Source organism: Zootoca vivipara, chromosome 9 (genome assembly GCF_965207765.1).
Source record: "Zootoca vivipara chromosome 9, rZooViv2.hap1.1, whole genome shotgun sequence".
NCBI classification, from domain to species: domain Eukaryota; kingdom Metazoa; phylum Chordata; class Lepidosauria; order Squamata; family Lacertidae; genus Zootoca; species Zootoca vivipara.
The window spans coordinates 49,480,475-49,495,132 of NC_142592.1; the positions used below are offsets into that span (position 1 = coordinate 49,480,475).

Sequence of the window (14,658 nt, forward strand, 5' to 3'; positions counted from 1 at the left end):
GGGACTCCCAGCGGCGACGGAGCAGGAGGAGTAGCCGGGCCGCCTCCCCTCGCTGGGGCGGGAACCGAAAGAGAGAGAGGGAAGGACTGTTTTCGCCCCTGCTCTGGCTGGAGGCGGGCAGGAAGTCGCAGGCGGGGAAGCTGAGGCCGCCTCGTGCAGCCCTTTAGCAGGCGAAGAAGGAAACACCTGCCCTGAGCTCGGCTATTTATTTAACCCGCTAGCTTGTGAGGCGGCCGCGACCTGAGAGCTACCTTTACGCACGTGACGCCGCCGCTCCAGGGCTCGCGCTTCCCCCGCGCCTCTCTCCCTACAGCAAAGAAAGCAGAGGCGAACTTGGGAGGGTGGGTAGCCTTTGCGGAAGCCTGTTGCAGAAAACATCCGCCCCAAGGCGTCTTGTTGTGCTACCTTGTGGCGCCAATCTGTGCGTGGTGGTTGCCTCTTTAATCATCCAAAGGTTGCTAACACAGAAGTCCATGGAGTTCAGTGGGGCTTGCTCGGAGGTAAACCGTTATAGAAGTGCAGCCTTTGTCCTATTGTGGGACTTATTCCCAGATAAGAGGGAATAACTGGCGTAGATTATTAATTCCTGACCGTTGATGGGAGATGGAGACCCACAACATACAGAGGGGCCACACGTTTTCTCACAACACACTACCCACCCTAGGAGTAAGATCCATTGGGCACAATAGGGCTTACTTCTGGCTAAAGCCATTTATAGATTAGTCAGTGTCATTGTGCACTAGGCCTATTCCTTTGGGAGGAATTTTTATGGAGTGCAGTGGAAGTTGATGTAAATTGCATTGCAGGACATTTTATTTGTTTAATATGCCATCCTTAATCCAAGGTTTACAGTATAAAAACATGGATATGTATAACATAAAAACAAACAAACAACACCACCCCCTTCAGTTTAAAAGGCCATAGATTACTTAATCAGCCAGAGGCCTGGTTATAGAAGAACATTTTCACATGGCACCTAAAGATACATAATGAAGGTGCCAGGCAAGCCTTCTTATCTTGGGGAAAGCATTCCACAAGTGGGGAGCCTCCACGGAAAAGGCCTGTTCTTGTGTTGTCACCGTCTGGACAAGAAAGGCCTCAGGTGATGATCATGGGTCTGGGTCAGTTCATATGGGGAGAGACAGTCCTTGAAGTATTGTGGTCTTGAGCCATTTAAGGCTTTAATAGTGCCAATTAAATGTCTTGCTCCACCGAGCAACCTGAACACTGAGTTCTGCACCACAAGTTTCCAAACCATCTTCAGAGGCAGCCCTACATATAATGTGTTGCAGTAATCTAAACTAGAGTTTACCAGAGTATTTAATTTGGCAGAAGCTTTTATGATATAATACTTCTTAAAGTGTTGTCAGTTGATAGGATATATCCTGGCCCTTCTGTTATTTCATGGCTGAATGCAAAATAATAATAATGGTGTGTTATTTTCAGTTGATTATTTCAAGGCCTGTTAGGTGTCTTAGAAGTAATTCAAAACTTTAAAGGTAGAATATATATAATTCTATTTCCTTATCTTAAATTATTCTGTTTCTCCCTTTAAATTTGCAAACAATAAATAAACAATAAATTAAAGGTACAATTTAACATTAATTTATTTACTACTTTTTAATCCTGTCATTTGTCCACTGAACTCAGGGTTCTTTTTTTCCATTGCATCACAACAACCCTGTGAAGTGGGTTGTACTGAGCGATACTGTTTTGCTCAAGACCACCTCAATAAGTTTCATGTCCATTGGGCTTGGTCTCCAAATTCCACATTTTGTGTTAACTTGTTCAGAATAAGCACATCACAGAGGCTCAGTGGTATCTTTGCATGCAGAAGGTCCCATGGTTCAATCCCCAGCATATCCAGGCAGGGCTGGTAAAGAACCTTGTCTGAATCCCTACAGAGTTGCTAGATATACCAGTGATCTGGCTTAGTATAAGGCAGCTTCCTATGTTCCTGTTCCACCTCATTAGACATTACCCTTGCATACTAAATGAACTTTTGCAAAATTAAAAAACCATTTTCAAAATTAAAGTTAAGTGCTTGTTGCTCCCCACTGGTATTCAGTGGCATAATGCATCTTAAAATTGAACTTGCATATAGCCATAGCTATTAGTCACAGAGAGACCTATTTTCCAGATTGTGAAATGACCTAATCCCCATTATAACCTCCTAATCATCACGACATCTTGAAGAATGCATCTGGATCAATTTATAAATTCGTGGAGTCTAGACTTGACTTGCATTGGAATGAGCTAACTGTACTGAAATAAAATTTCCACAACATATTTTAAAAGGTTTACTTGGGCGCATTGATGCAGAGAATATTTTCTGTGAACCATGTTCTCTGTGCACACAAATGCTTTTCAGGTGGTGATTCTGGAGTTTTGAAGGATCTGTGTAGATTCTGAGTCATTTGCCACAGAAATGCATACCTGAGGACACCGGGGAGCATTATCTGGAGGCAAAACTGAGTATGAACTAGGATTTGGGCATGCCAGGCTTTCCCAAATTCAGACCTAATTGATGGAAATGAGGTATACTGAAGACATGTGTGAGAAGTTCATGATCCATTACAGGAGTCACTGTAAAATTTCAGTTAACAAGTCAAGATTTAATGCATGGCTTTGTGTTCACTGTCATGAAGGGCTGTGGTGCTTTGGGGCAGTGCACTGTTTTGTAAAGGCCAAATATAAAGTTATAATACAATACAAAATAATATCTTTTGCTGCATTCCCTAAACACACTCGTTAGTCCCAATGAACTCAGTGGGACTTCTGAGCAAAACTTATCAGTTAGATTTCACAACTAACTGTTGGTGCCTGTGCTGTAATTTGCACACAGTGTTATTGCACAACCACATGCAAAACCTCTGAATGCAAGTTGATTCTTGGCACCCCCATTTATAATCTGGTATCTGTCAATGCAGTCCGAGTAACAAAAGGCAAATAAACAACAAAGGCAGAACTGTAATGGTAGACCAGTTTGTAGCAAACACAAACATCACAGATACAGTACTGAGCTAGCTCTTAAACACTTCAGCTTTATTGTACATTACATGAAACTTTTAGTAGCCAAGAGATTCACAAAGGAGTGAGATGAACAGAAATCCTTCTAACTGAAGATACATTCCGCTGAAATAAACTGTTAAATGCTGCAAATCACATATGCCAAACAGTCCATTTTTAGCAGCCTAGGAAAGTGTTAGATCCATTATTTATCAAAAGAGGTATGTGTTTCAAGGCCTGACTGCACTGCCACTGGGTCTAGCAGTACCTGCTTCTCACAAAAAAAAGAAGAATAATCTATCTAGTTATATAAAGTACAAACTCAAATATTAGCTCCCATGCGTATTGGCATTGCTTTTCTCCCCCATTTCCTTGCTTTTCAGCATGAGAGAGAATGAATAAAACAAACATAATGATGTGGATCATTGAAACATGGGTAAGCTTCAACTTCAACATTTCAACTTGAAAAAAGCAATCCATGCATGAATTTTCTTTCCAACAGCAGCAAGAGGGAAGGGGCAATGCAGTGGGCCATGCTGTGGGAGTGCCATGGTAGGAGTTAAACTGCTGCAGTGCTGGCTGCCAGTTTCCAGTGCAGTGGCGGAGAAACATTGTGGCCAGGCTCTTTACTTTTCCTCAGGGTTGCATGCTTTCATATAGGAGTCAATGATATGTGGGGGCACCCCTTGCAATAGTAGTCTGAAGAATGAGACCCCACCTACGGACAAGGAGGAAGACAATAGTTAAAGCAATCAAATGAACAGGTGTTTGCAAAAACTGAATTCCAGCTGTAAGTGTCCTGATATCCCACAGGCATTGACATTGGGTGGGTGGAGTGCAAGAAGCTGAGTCTGCTTCCAAGTAAACTAATTTAGGATTTGCAGCCTTGATGTATTTCTGACTGCAGCATTATTTTTTTCTTCATGTAGGGTGAAATGGATCCCTTGGAAAGAGGGCCATCAAGGACTCATTGGTTCCATGTACAGTCAATGGAGACTTAGAACCAAATCAGAACCTAGGTAGACATCACGTTTGCCATGGGAATGCTGACAACAATGGGCTTCCTAATGACAAGCTATTGTTGGCCCCGCTGTAAAGTCTGCAAGTACTCGTCAGGTGAGCTGGTGCCATCGTGCTGCAAGTCTCCACACCCTCTACCAACAGAACATGATGGCGAGTCACATGTATTGGTAATGGTGGCAAGAAGACTCAATGTGATGAAACTGATCCATGTGGCAAGTCCTTGTACCAGACCAGAGCACACATTACGATTGCCAGAGGGATGCAAAAGCAGATTCCCGGTGGCAATTCCTTCTCTCAGTTCTTGTTGTAACCCACCCTGGGGTCCTTGAAGTGTGGAGCTTATTTATTTATTTATTTATTTATTTAATAAAATAAATAAATAACCTATTGGTAGCATTATGGTTAGACATTAAATGTGTGGTTAAATGTGTGCTTCCGTGTCTCTTCCTTGCATCTTCCAGCAGTTGAAATAGATGTGTGACATGACATCATTGCATTGTGTCACCTGCCATTTGTCATCTAATGAAGTGCTGAATGCTGTCATGTTGTATCAATTACTTCCTTTCAATTATACCACACCATGAAACATGAATCAGCCAAGTGTAAGGTAACATTTTGTTCAGCCCCAAGAGCTGAGCAAATGAGTGCTTATGGTGAGATGGTCAGGTGATTGTTGCACAACTCTCAACCAACACCTATTTACTGCATTACGACTCAAATCATTTCGACGGTTTTGCAGTGGCATGGGGAAAATGGGGGCAGTATCAAGTTGTGTGGAGGAGAAATAAGTTACAAAATGTAAAACAGTTTGAATCCCCAAACCACAGCACACTTGCTTATAAGTGACATTAAAGCCAGCAGACCTTATTTTTCAGAAAACAGTATTCAGTACTGGTGTGCTTATATCAATTATTACACCTAGTAACAGTAATAACATTTCCTTTGATGCTTTTTCAAGGTTTTAAGGAATGTTTCAACTGAACACATAAATAATTCTTTGGGTGTTTTTTTTTTTTGGGGGGTGTGCGAAATCTGTGGCCACAAAGAAATTAAGAAGCTGGATGCAGATCACTTTTGTGCTCACAGTTACAAATTATACAAACATGCTTAGAGAATAATATCTTTGCCCATCCTTAGTGCTAGTCAAAATGTGAACATTGCCTTCTTAGAAAGGGCTCCTGTAGCTAAGGAGCCTTTGTGCAGATGATTCTTCCAATGATTTGTCATTAGACCAAGAGAAAATAGGACCTGGGCTTGCACAGTTGGAGCTTCCACATGGTTCCTTAACATGTTACTGCAGCAATGTTTGCATGCAGGAAAACATGTGGGAAGGGATAATGATATGATTAATTCTTATGTTAGCCCCACCTGCTATCCACCTATTTTATAGGCTGTGATATGAGATGGAGCAACAGGAACCAGGAAACACGCCACTCCAGTAAAAACAGGTCAACAACCCATCAGTGCATTACAAAGCAATAGACCTAATAATAATAATAATAATAATAATAATAATAATAATAATAATAATATATTTATACCCCGCCCATGTGGCTGGGTTTCCCCAGCCACTCTGGGCGGCTTCCAACAGAAATATTAAAATACACTAATTTCTTAAAGATTAAAAGCTTCCCTAAACAGGGCTGTCCTTTCCCTTGAATTAATTATCAATGTTGTGGCCAATCTTTTTTTTTTGGTACCTTTTTGATTACCCAGGGTGTCTTCTGGGTAATCTGAGGCTAAGGTATGCTGTGGATTCATGAAGCAAGAGAGTTTTGTGTGTATAGCCCCTTCTTTACACTAGCTGAAGTCCAAACTCTCAATAGTGGTTCCCTTAGTGCAGTGATGGCCAAACTTGGCCCTCCAGCTGTTTTGGGACTACAACTCCCATCATCTCTAGCTAACAGGACCAGTGGTCAGGGATGATGGGAATTGTAGTCCCAAAACAGCTGGAGGGCCAAGTTTGGCCATCACTGCTTAGCATCCTGAGGCTCATTAAGGAGGGAGGAAAAACCCAAGAACCCTTGCTATAAGTGTCCTAGAATTGCCACCAGTTCTGGCAGTATGCGACGAGTAAGCATGGCCTCTAATAACTGAAAACTTACCTTCTGATGCATTTCCGATTCATGCCATAAACCTAAAGCACCAGGACTTTCCAAATATGAACTTACCAATTGCTTCCAGTAAGTTTCAGCTCTACTGAGTCATGTTTTACCTCTGACCCTTAGGGAGTAAGCTTTTTCCACATTCAACCAAATGAAATTGCAAGTTGCATTTCTGTGCAATCTCCCATATCCAGCTGAAACTGCATTATTTGGGTTGTCTTGACTCAAAGTAATTAAGACATGCCACTGAAGGTTTTGGGTTTTGGGTTTTGTTTTTAAAAAAATAGGCTTTGCTTTCCGAATCTTCAGTGAGTAGACACACATTTTTTTAAAAAAACTGGCATGCTTTTAAAGCATTCTTTAAAGTCACTGTAGTGTAATTTTCAAGTAAAATTAGGTTTGGTATGAATAGCGTCATTTCTTTAGGCCACTGAACCTTGAGGCCAATTACTAGCTTTAGGTGCTAGAGTGCTCGGATACATGGCTTGCTTTTTATGTAAAGTAAGCTGTTAACATGGCTCAGGCTTTGTTGCGTCTTGAAGTATTTATATCTACATATGCTGTTAGTAAGTGGTTGCGTCGCTGCAGGGAGTTGCTATCACAAGCATTTATTGGACAGATTCAGCAAAATTTGTTAATTAAGAGCACAGCGATATAAAAGTCAGTCTATTACAATATTGATTCTAAAACCCCATTTTCATTAAATGACATAATGAAAATTATGCCATACGGTGGAAGGTTTTGTATGACGTAACAACAGACATAAGCTTCATATGCAGGGACCATATGAAAGCTTACCTTAGATGACACTATACATTCAAAAATCCTTACTGTGTAACTAAGGGAGAGAGAGAGAGAGAAGTTGTAAGCACTTAACTTGCTAAACACAAAAGTACAGAACTTGTTGAGTGTAATTATGTTCGCAACTATGATAAGATGACGTTTTAATCCTTAGTCATGTAAAAGATGTAAGAGAAAGAGAGGAAAGCAAATGGAGTGTCAAAATCGGCAGGGATCTAGCACTACTTCAACATTAACTATTAATACGTGAAGGTTTATTAATTGTGCACAAACATAAATGATTGGCAGCTAATATAGAAGACACAATGGAGCCAATCAGATTGTGACACTAAAACTAAACAAGGTCAAATAAAACTAAACTAAATCACAGACATATATATATCCAGGATGTTTATCAGTACAGGAAAAAAGCCACACATGTAGTATTGAACTATTGATATATATATGTATGTATAAGCATAGGTTGAAACTCTTAACAGGCAAAATTATCAAGTTTTGTGTACATAAAAAGTTGCACAATTTATGATGCAATCTTATACACACTTACCTGGGAGTAAGTCCCAGTGAACAAAATGGGATTTACTTCTGAGTAAACATGCACAGGATTGCACTGCATATCTAGTTTATACCTTTGTAAGTTAATGCATATATCTCTTAAGAAACAGTGTTTATTCTACATGTGTTTGGGGAATGGTAAGAAGGGAGCAGCCGTTAAAAGAAATATCCAAACTAGGTAGAATGGTTAGTACAGTATACAGGTTGCTATTTGCTATATAAGATTACAATCCTATGCATATTTTCTCAGAAGCAAGTTCCACTGTGCTCAGTGGACTTAGTTTCCTGGTAAGTATGCATAGGATTGCGGCCTTAGTTTTGGAACTAATAGTGTACAGTCATTTTATAACGTCTTGCTGCTCATTCAAATAAAAAAAGGATTATAGGTAGCTCTTTCAGGCTATCTGAATGTTAAAATTAACTGCATAGACACCATTCTTTGATGTATGCTAGCTGCTGATACATAAGCAAAAAAAGTTACTTTAAGACAGAGATGAAATAGAAGTTCTCACCTAAGGTCTTCATAATCTGGATGTTAGTACCTAAAGTCTTGATGAATTTGGCCTTTTTTTGCTCATGCCATAACCAGTATGCCATGAACAACTATATAATCTAAGGGCAAAGATGAAATGCACACTTCTCATGCAAACACATTTTATACAGGAAGAAAGGAATGGAATGGAAGGTAATGCCCAGGGGAATATGATTTCAGAAACCTGTTTCTGCCCCGCCGAGAAGATTGGTTCTCCTGGGGTAATTACGCCATGATATATCACTGCAGAATTAGAATATTTGTACCAATATTTATTCTCATTTGAAATTATTTTGCATAAATGTTTAACAGTGTCAAGCTTGTTTTATTTCAGTTGGTAAACACCAGTTGTAATTTTTCAGTAGTTTTTAATTGACAAAGGAAACAAAAACCTGGACACATATCATGATTTTTTTTAAAAAAATAATTAAAGACTTGTCTGCACCAGTCTTTTTTCATAGAATTTGAACCTCATCAGACAGGCATAATTCAGACCTAGCTCCCAGCAGCTTGCTCTCTTCTGCGCTTCAGATGGGGGCAGTGGGAACAGCAGTGCCACTTCAGGGGAGACCACTGGGCAGAGGAAGCATTAAGCAGGAATGCTTCTTATGCTACGCCTATGGTAGCTGTATGGTAGTTTGCAAATAATCTTGAATTGCAGCTAGTGCAGACAAGCTTCAGCAATAAATAACGTGCCCTTTCGGAATCATAAAAATAAATATATTGAGCAGCAGAAGAGGTGGTGACTTAGCAGTTCTTTCAGAATTGGGGGCAAGTAATTTTTTAAAAAAAACACCAAAACGGTAATGAGTAGTTGTCCTTTTTAAGGATGATGGATGATGATGGATTTTAGTTTTGTTGCACCTCATTATTTTCAGACCCACTAAAGTCAATTACGTGGATCTGAAGGGTGAGCTCCCGTTGCTCGGTCCCAGCTCCTGCCCACCTAGCAGTTCGAAAGCATGTCAAAGTGCAAGTAGATAGATAGGTACTGCTCCGGTGGGAAGGTAAATAGCATTTCTGTGTGCTGCTCTGGTTTCGCCAGAAGCGGCTTAGTCATGCTGTCCACATGACCCAGAAGCTGTACACCGGCTCCCTCGGCCAATAAAGCAAGATGAGCGCCGCAACCCCAGAGTTGTCTGCGACTGGACCTAATGGTCAGGGGTCCCTTTACTTTTACCAAACTAGATATGACATGGGAAATCAAAAAGGAATGCTGTCTTTGGACATGTTCATAGCAACCTGGGAGGTGATTCAGACTGGGACTGTGGCACTGGGGAAGGCAGGGTTCCCTAATGCCATTTACCCAAACTAAAACGGATCCTTCCCAAATCTGCTGCATGCTGTGTGGGGCAAACAGGAGTTCAGATGAAGCAGCTAATCTCTATACACACAACTAAAAAGAGAGCTACCGGTAGAGCCTAATGCTAGAACCAAACCCTTCTTAACAGGGACCAGCACTATTCATTTCAACTGGAAAGTGCGGCAGATCCAATTATCCACTCAACTGAAATGCAAATTAATGGCAATGCATATATCCAACCCCCACTGAAATGAATGGGGCAGCCTGTATGGAGAGAAGACTACCTTGTACAAAAGCATTTGATTCCAGCATCAGTGTACTGCTTGAAACACCTAAATGTTCTTAGGATAAGTAACTAAATCGATGTAAACATTGTTGACCTTGTGATTGGTTATGAGGAAAGTATGAGCTACATGCTCAACCAGTTTAGCAGGAAGGAAGGCTGCTGAACTGTTCTAAGGATGGATTATCAACCAGCTGGTTAAGTAAGGGGTGTTTGACTTGAGTTAATAAAACAGTATCAAATACCAAATTTTGTGGGTAGGGAGTAGGGAAAAGGAAATAAACACAAGTCTGGGATGGGATATTCGCAATAAAAGGGATTTTTTTTTCCAGCTGTGAAGCAAAATGAAATGCATGCTTTCAGTGTGAAGATGTTTAGCTTTTCCATCTCTGGAAGTTAAAACAGAATTTTATGGCTTGGGATGTAGCAAAAAACTGTTATACATGGAAGGACTCATGGATGGAAAAGCTGTGAATATGAACATTTTAGAGCCATTTTTACCACAATGTATGAGTCACTGGTGGCACAAAAATCGTTGTGGCTTAAAAAAAATAATTGTGGCATTTTTATCCTGGATTGTGAGTAATGCAATTACAGATTGAGTTTCTGCAGCAGCGTGGGATTTATAACTGGAAAGCTTATGCTTTATAATGAAAGATTAGTCCAACCTGACCTTTTAGGCTTGAAAATAAACAAAATGGATTTTCTATAGCTAATTGTTTCTCATGTGGTAGAGAACAGTGAGCTCTGCCTGGGATGATGTCATTGCTTCTATGTGGACATCAGAGTAAAAAGAGTCAAGAAATAGGACTACTATATCCTAATGCTCAATTGAGTTGGGCAAGATAACTAATAAATTACATAAACAGTTAATCAAAGTCCAGAACAAACAAATGCAATAAACCAATAAAACATTAAATAAATTGAAAGAGAAACATATGGAGATCCAATCACATTTCATCCTTTTATCCTCCCTATAACGTTATTGAGATGTATTATTGACATTCACAAATATTTCACCAACATCTTGCTATTGTTTTCTGTGTGTGTGTGTGTGTGTGTGTGTGTGTGTGTGTGTGTGTGCGCGCGCTTTAAGTGGTTTTACAACTTCTTTTCTACTTCAATTGTTGTTACCCAGAGACCTTTCAGTTATGGGGTGGCCTACAAATGACACAAGTAAATAGATAAATGGTCAATAAATCAACTGCTCCCTCATAATAGTCTATCACCATTTCACTCATTCATTTTACTCCTCCAAACTAAACAACAACAAATAGCAAAATGTAGCTCTCTACTATGATCACAAACATTAAGAAAGTAAGGCTCATGACCTGATCTATATTTCTCTCCCCTCAAAAACAATTTTGGGCTCATTGAGACAACCTTACCTCTAACTTCCAATTTGCATTCAACTTCTGCCTCACCCAGACTGTTGACAGCCTTGCAAGTGTACGTGCCGCCATCAAAGTGGCTGGGCTTGCGGAGCTCCAAGGTGCAAACTCCCTGGTTACCAAACATTCTGTACCGGGGGTCATTCATGATAACTATTTTGTTCTTCATCCATGTTATCTTGGGCTGCAGTTAAAAAACAACAACACAGAGTAGTTCAAAACAAAACAAAAAGTTAAATTTCCTTTTGTGGTTTTATATCAGTTAGGTTAGGTTTTATATTAGTTGGTTGGGTTTGAGGAGTGGGACACCTGTTTGGATTGTTTTTACTGTTATTTCCTAAATTCTATAGTTAGGTGTGAAGATTCTGAGGAAAGTCCAATGCAGGTTCCTTTACCTTTCAAAACCAACATCCCCAATAGACTTACTACCCAGGTTAAAGAAATTATTATTATTATTATCCAGGTTATTATTATCCAGGTTAAAGAAAACAGTGTCCGTTAAGGCGATCATGTCTATAGAAAAAGAAAAAGATGTATCTGAAGTTCCCAATATTTTTCTCACCGTACTCTCCCAATTTCCCCAAATAAAAATTAACAGGGAAATGATACATCTGCTTAATTTCTGAGTCTCAAGCTGCCAGGAAAGCTTCAGGAGGAGTAAAAATTTGGCAACTGTGAGTAGCTCAAGTATATAGTTTAAAAAGGATTAAGTAAGTATGAGAGAGCCTTCTTGGTGGCTACTCCCAGATTGTGGAAGTCCCTTCCAGGGGATGCTAGGCTCCTCCCCTTTGCTTTGATTTCACTGGCAGGCAAAGGCTTTTTTGTGCAGAAAGGCCCTTGGCCATTAACTGGCTGTTTGTGGCTGGGTCTGCTGAGACTGGGTGTTGGGCTTGTGTTTTGGTGCTTTTGACTGATTTTAAGGGTTTTTTAATACCGTTTTAATTGGGTTACTTATTTGTTTTTCCAGTATTTATATTTATTGTGTTTTTTTAGCTGTATCTATTTTGATATATGCTGTGAGCAACCTTGGGTCGTTCACTGGGAGAAAGGCGTGGTTTAAATAAAATGAATGAACGAGTAAGTACCACAGTAGCTACACAGTAGAGATGAAGAAGCAAAGTAGGTTGTTTTTGGTCTTGAGATTACTGATCTATTTTGCTAAACAGCAGGAGTGTGGAAGAGGTGGGATCTTAGGAATCCAGTCTTTACTACAGCCTTTGCCAAACTTTTGCCCTCCAGATGTTTTGGACTACAATTCCCATCAGACCCAGCCAGGTGGGCACTAAGTTGGTGAAGCCTACTTTACTATATAATCTTTCCCTTGCCTGCTAAGTTCAGGTCTGCTTTGTGAACAGATTAAAGCACTGTCCCATCTGGAAATGTCTGTGTTGATGTACAGACTTTTATGTCATTCAGCATAATAGCTTACCTTGGGATTTCCTCTGACGCTGCAGTTCAAAGTTGTATTGTAACCAGACACAGCATATGTATTAACTAAAGGCTGGGTAAACATTGGTGGTTCATTGAAATTGAAGTCCTCATAAACTGGGTTTTTGTAGACTTTCCCTGTAAAACAAAAGTTCAGGAACTGCTAGAAAAATAGTATTTTGTTTTTTTTTAGCTATACTGTGTGGCTGATATTGTTCCTATTAACAGGTATGTAAAATCGTAAGAGCAGGCCTAGCATGCGACACACATCATCAAACACTAAATCAAGAGAGAATTAACACAGGCTGCTTTAGAGGAATATTGGATTGTGGAGAATCACTGCCACGAAATACTGTTTACATCTTAACAACCCTTTTTGGAACCTTCATTCTGTTTACCACAACCAACTATGCTATTCTATCCTTTATACTATAGAATCCCTCTTTTTTTCATTTCTACACTGCCTCCATGTTTTCCTTCTTCTCTGTCCACAGGTGCTGCAGTTGAACTAAACAGCAAGTGTGTGGAAGAGGTGGCACCTTAGCAGCTCATTAATTACTGCAGCTTTCACCATCCTGGTGTCACAACCTGAGGTTGAGCTCCAAGACTGAGTGAAAAGTATGGATTGCTAGATCAGACCAATGGTGTATCTAATCTAGCATTGTGTTCCACCTGTGGCCAACCAGACAGATGCTTATGGAAAGCCCACAAGCTAATCAGGAGGCCTGGAGTGTACTCTTATTATTTCCGTTGTTTGCTACGCCTGATAGTGTAGCCATTCAGAATCCTCATTTTGCTCAAAGCAGAATACCTTTCATGGAAAGAAGTGGGATGTGACAGTTCTGCAATAAAGCAAGAGCTGGCCAAATCTCCCTTGTAAAGCAGACACAGGTTAAGTCTTCCTTATGTTCTCAAAATAGGATGGTAAGTAGTTTACGGGCTTTGGGAACAATATGGCTTTGGCATAATATGCAGTGACAGGAAGCATTCGACTTTTCTAACCATCTTCCTCTTTCCTCAAAACTAGGTTGGCGTGTGTGTGTGTGTATGTACGTACACACACACACACACACTTTAGAAGTATTCTGAATATTGCATTGTTCAGACAGGCCTTTGCAATATGTTTTTCTCTTTTTAAAATAACTGGGACTTATTGATGTTCTATTGATGTTTATATGGATGCTTCTGCTGATTTTATTGTAACTTTGTATGCTGTATACCACCTTGATATACTGTACCTTTAGGAAAGTGAGGTTTTTAAATACTTAAACAACAAATACATACATCTGCCTGAATGGAATGTGATTGCTATGAGCCAATTATGTGAACTGGCTCTCAGCACAAACTTGACAGCATTCCTGCAATGCACTGAATGAGATAATCCACACTATGAGCACATCACTTGGTTGTGCACTGTGCAGAACGGCAAAATCAGACCACTACACATTCAGGCCAGCTGAAATTTTGTTTCAGCATTATATGGAAGGTAAAAACAAAATTCCCATTGATTCTGGTGAGTGAGTTCTACATCTTATGTGAATTTATCATCTAAGTAACTTGAACAAACAGGTGGCTTTTTCTCTCTCAAAGACAAATAGATAATGCCTCAACTCCAAGAAATGAGTGCTCTGTGTTCTGTGTTGTATTCTATTTCAGTGTCATAGTTTTAGAGTTAATCTAGCTAACCATCCTTGGCAATCACAGCGCTCTCCATTGTCCTTGTTGCATCCTCACTGAGGCCACACATATTTTCAGCAAAGATCCGGAAGAAATACTCATTCCCAATGATAAGTTCAGTAATGGTAGCGCTGGTCCGATGGTAGTGTTCAATGACGGTGAACCATTCCTGCAAGATACAAGACCAGGTTAAATTGCTATGAACAACTCAATCCCGTGATTATCAATTCATAAGTAAGGCCCACTGACTTCAGTGAGACTTACTTCCAGGGAAGCATGCATAGGACTTGCTTCCATTACTAAGCAAACTGACATTTCATAAATGGGTCCCCTGGGAAGACAATCAAGAGATCAAATGTTAAGGGAAGTAAGAAAGTTCATCAAAAAGGCCAAGGTGAAACAGAAATAAATATATCCATTTAGTTCTATAAGTAGCAGCTGCTTATGTAACAAAAACAGCAACCATATGCCATACACCATTTCATAGGTTTTCCAAAGTACCCAATTATGGCAAATGATAAGCTTTTTGAATAGCTGTACTATTTTGATGA

At 40.0% G+C, this 14,658-nt stretch overlaps 1 protein-coding gene across 31 annotated transcripts in view; it reads right to left on the reverse strand.

Annotated features, from left to right (window-relative positions):
- Nucleotides 1-3,024: 3,024 nt before the first annotated feature.
- Nucleotides 3,025-14,658, reverse strand: part of MYBPC1 (myosin binding protein C1) — a 90,685-nt gene continuing 79,051 nt past the window's right edge. For 17 of the 31 annotated variants that reach the window (XM_060279916.2, XM_088676768.1, XM_088676764.1 and 14 more), the window contains 4 exons: nucleotides 14,117-14,276; nucleotides 12,432-12,568; nucleotides 11,000-11,186; nucleotides 3,025-3,727 (listed from right to left, as the gene is read on the reverse strand). In XM_060279916.2, coding sequence (XP_060135899.2) covers nucleotides 3,636-3,727; nucleotides 11,000-11,186; nucleotides 12,432-12,568; nucleotides 14,117-14,276 — 576 coding nt within the window. In that variant the 3' untranslated portion in view covers nucleotides 3,025-3,635. Of the gene's footprint in view, nucleotides 3,728-6,935; nucleotides 6,976-8,209; nucleotides 8,269-10,999; nucleotides 11,187-12,431; nucleotides 12,569-14,116; nucleotides 14,277-14,658 lie in introns of all 31 variants that reach the window. The other 14 variants (XM_088676779.1, XM_088676775.1, XM_088676777.1 and 11 more) reach the window with 3 other exon arrangements.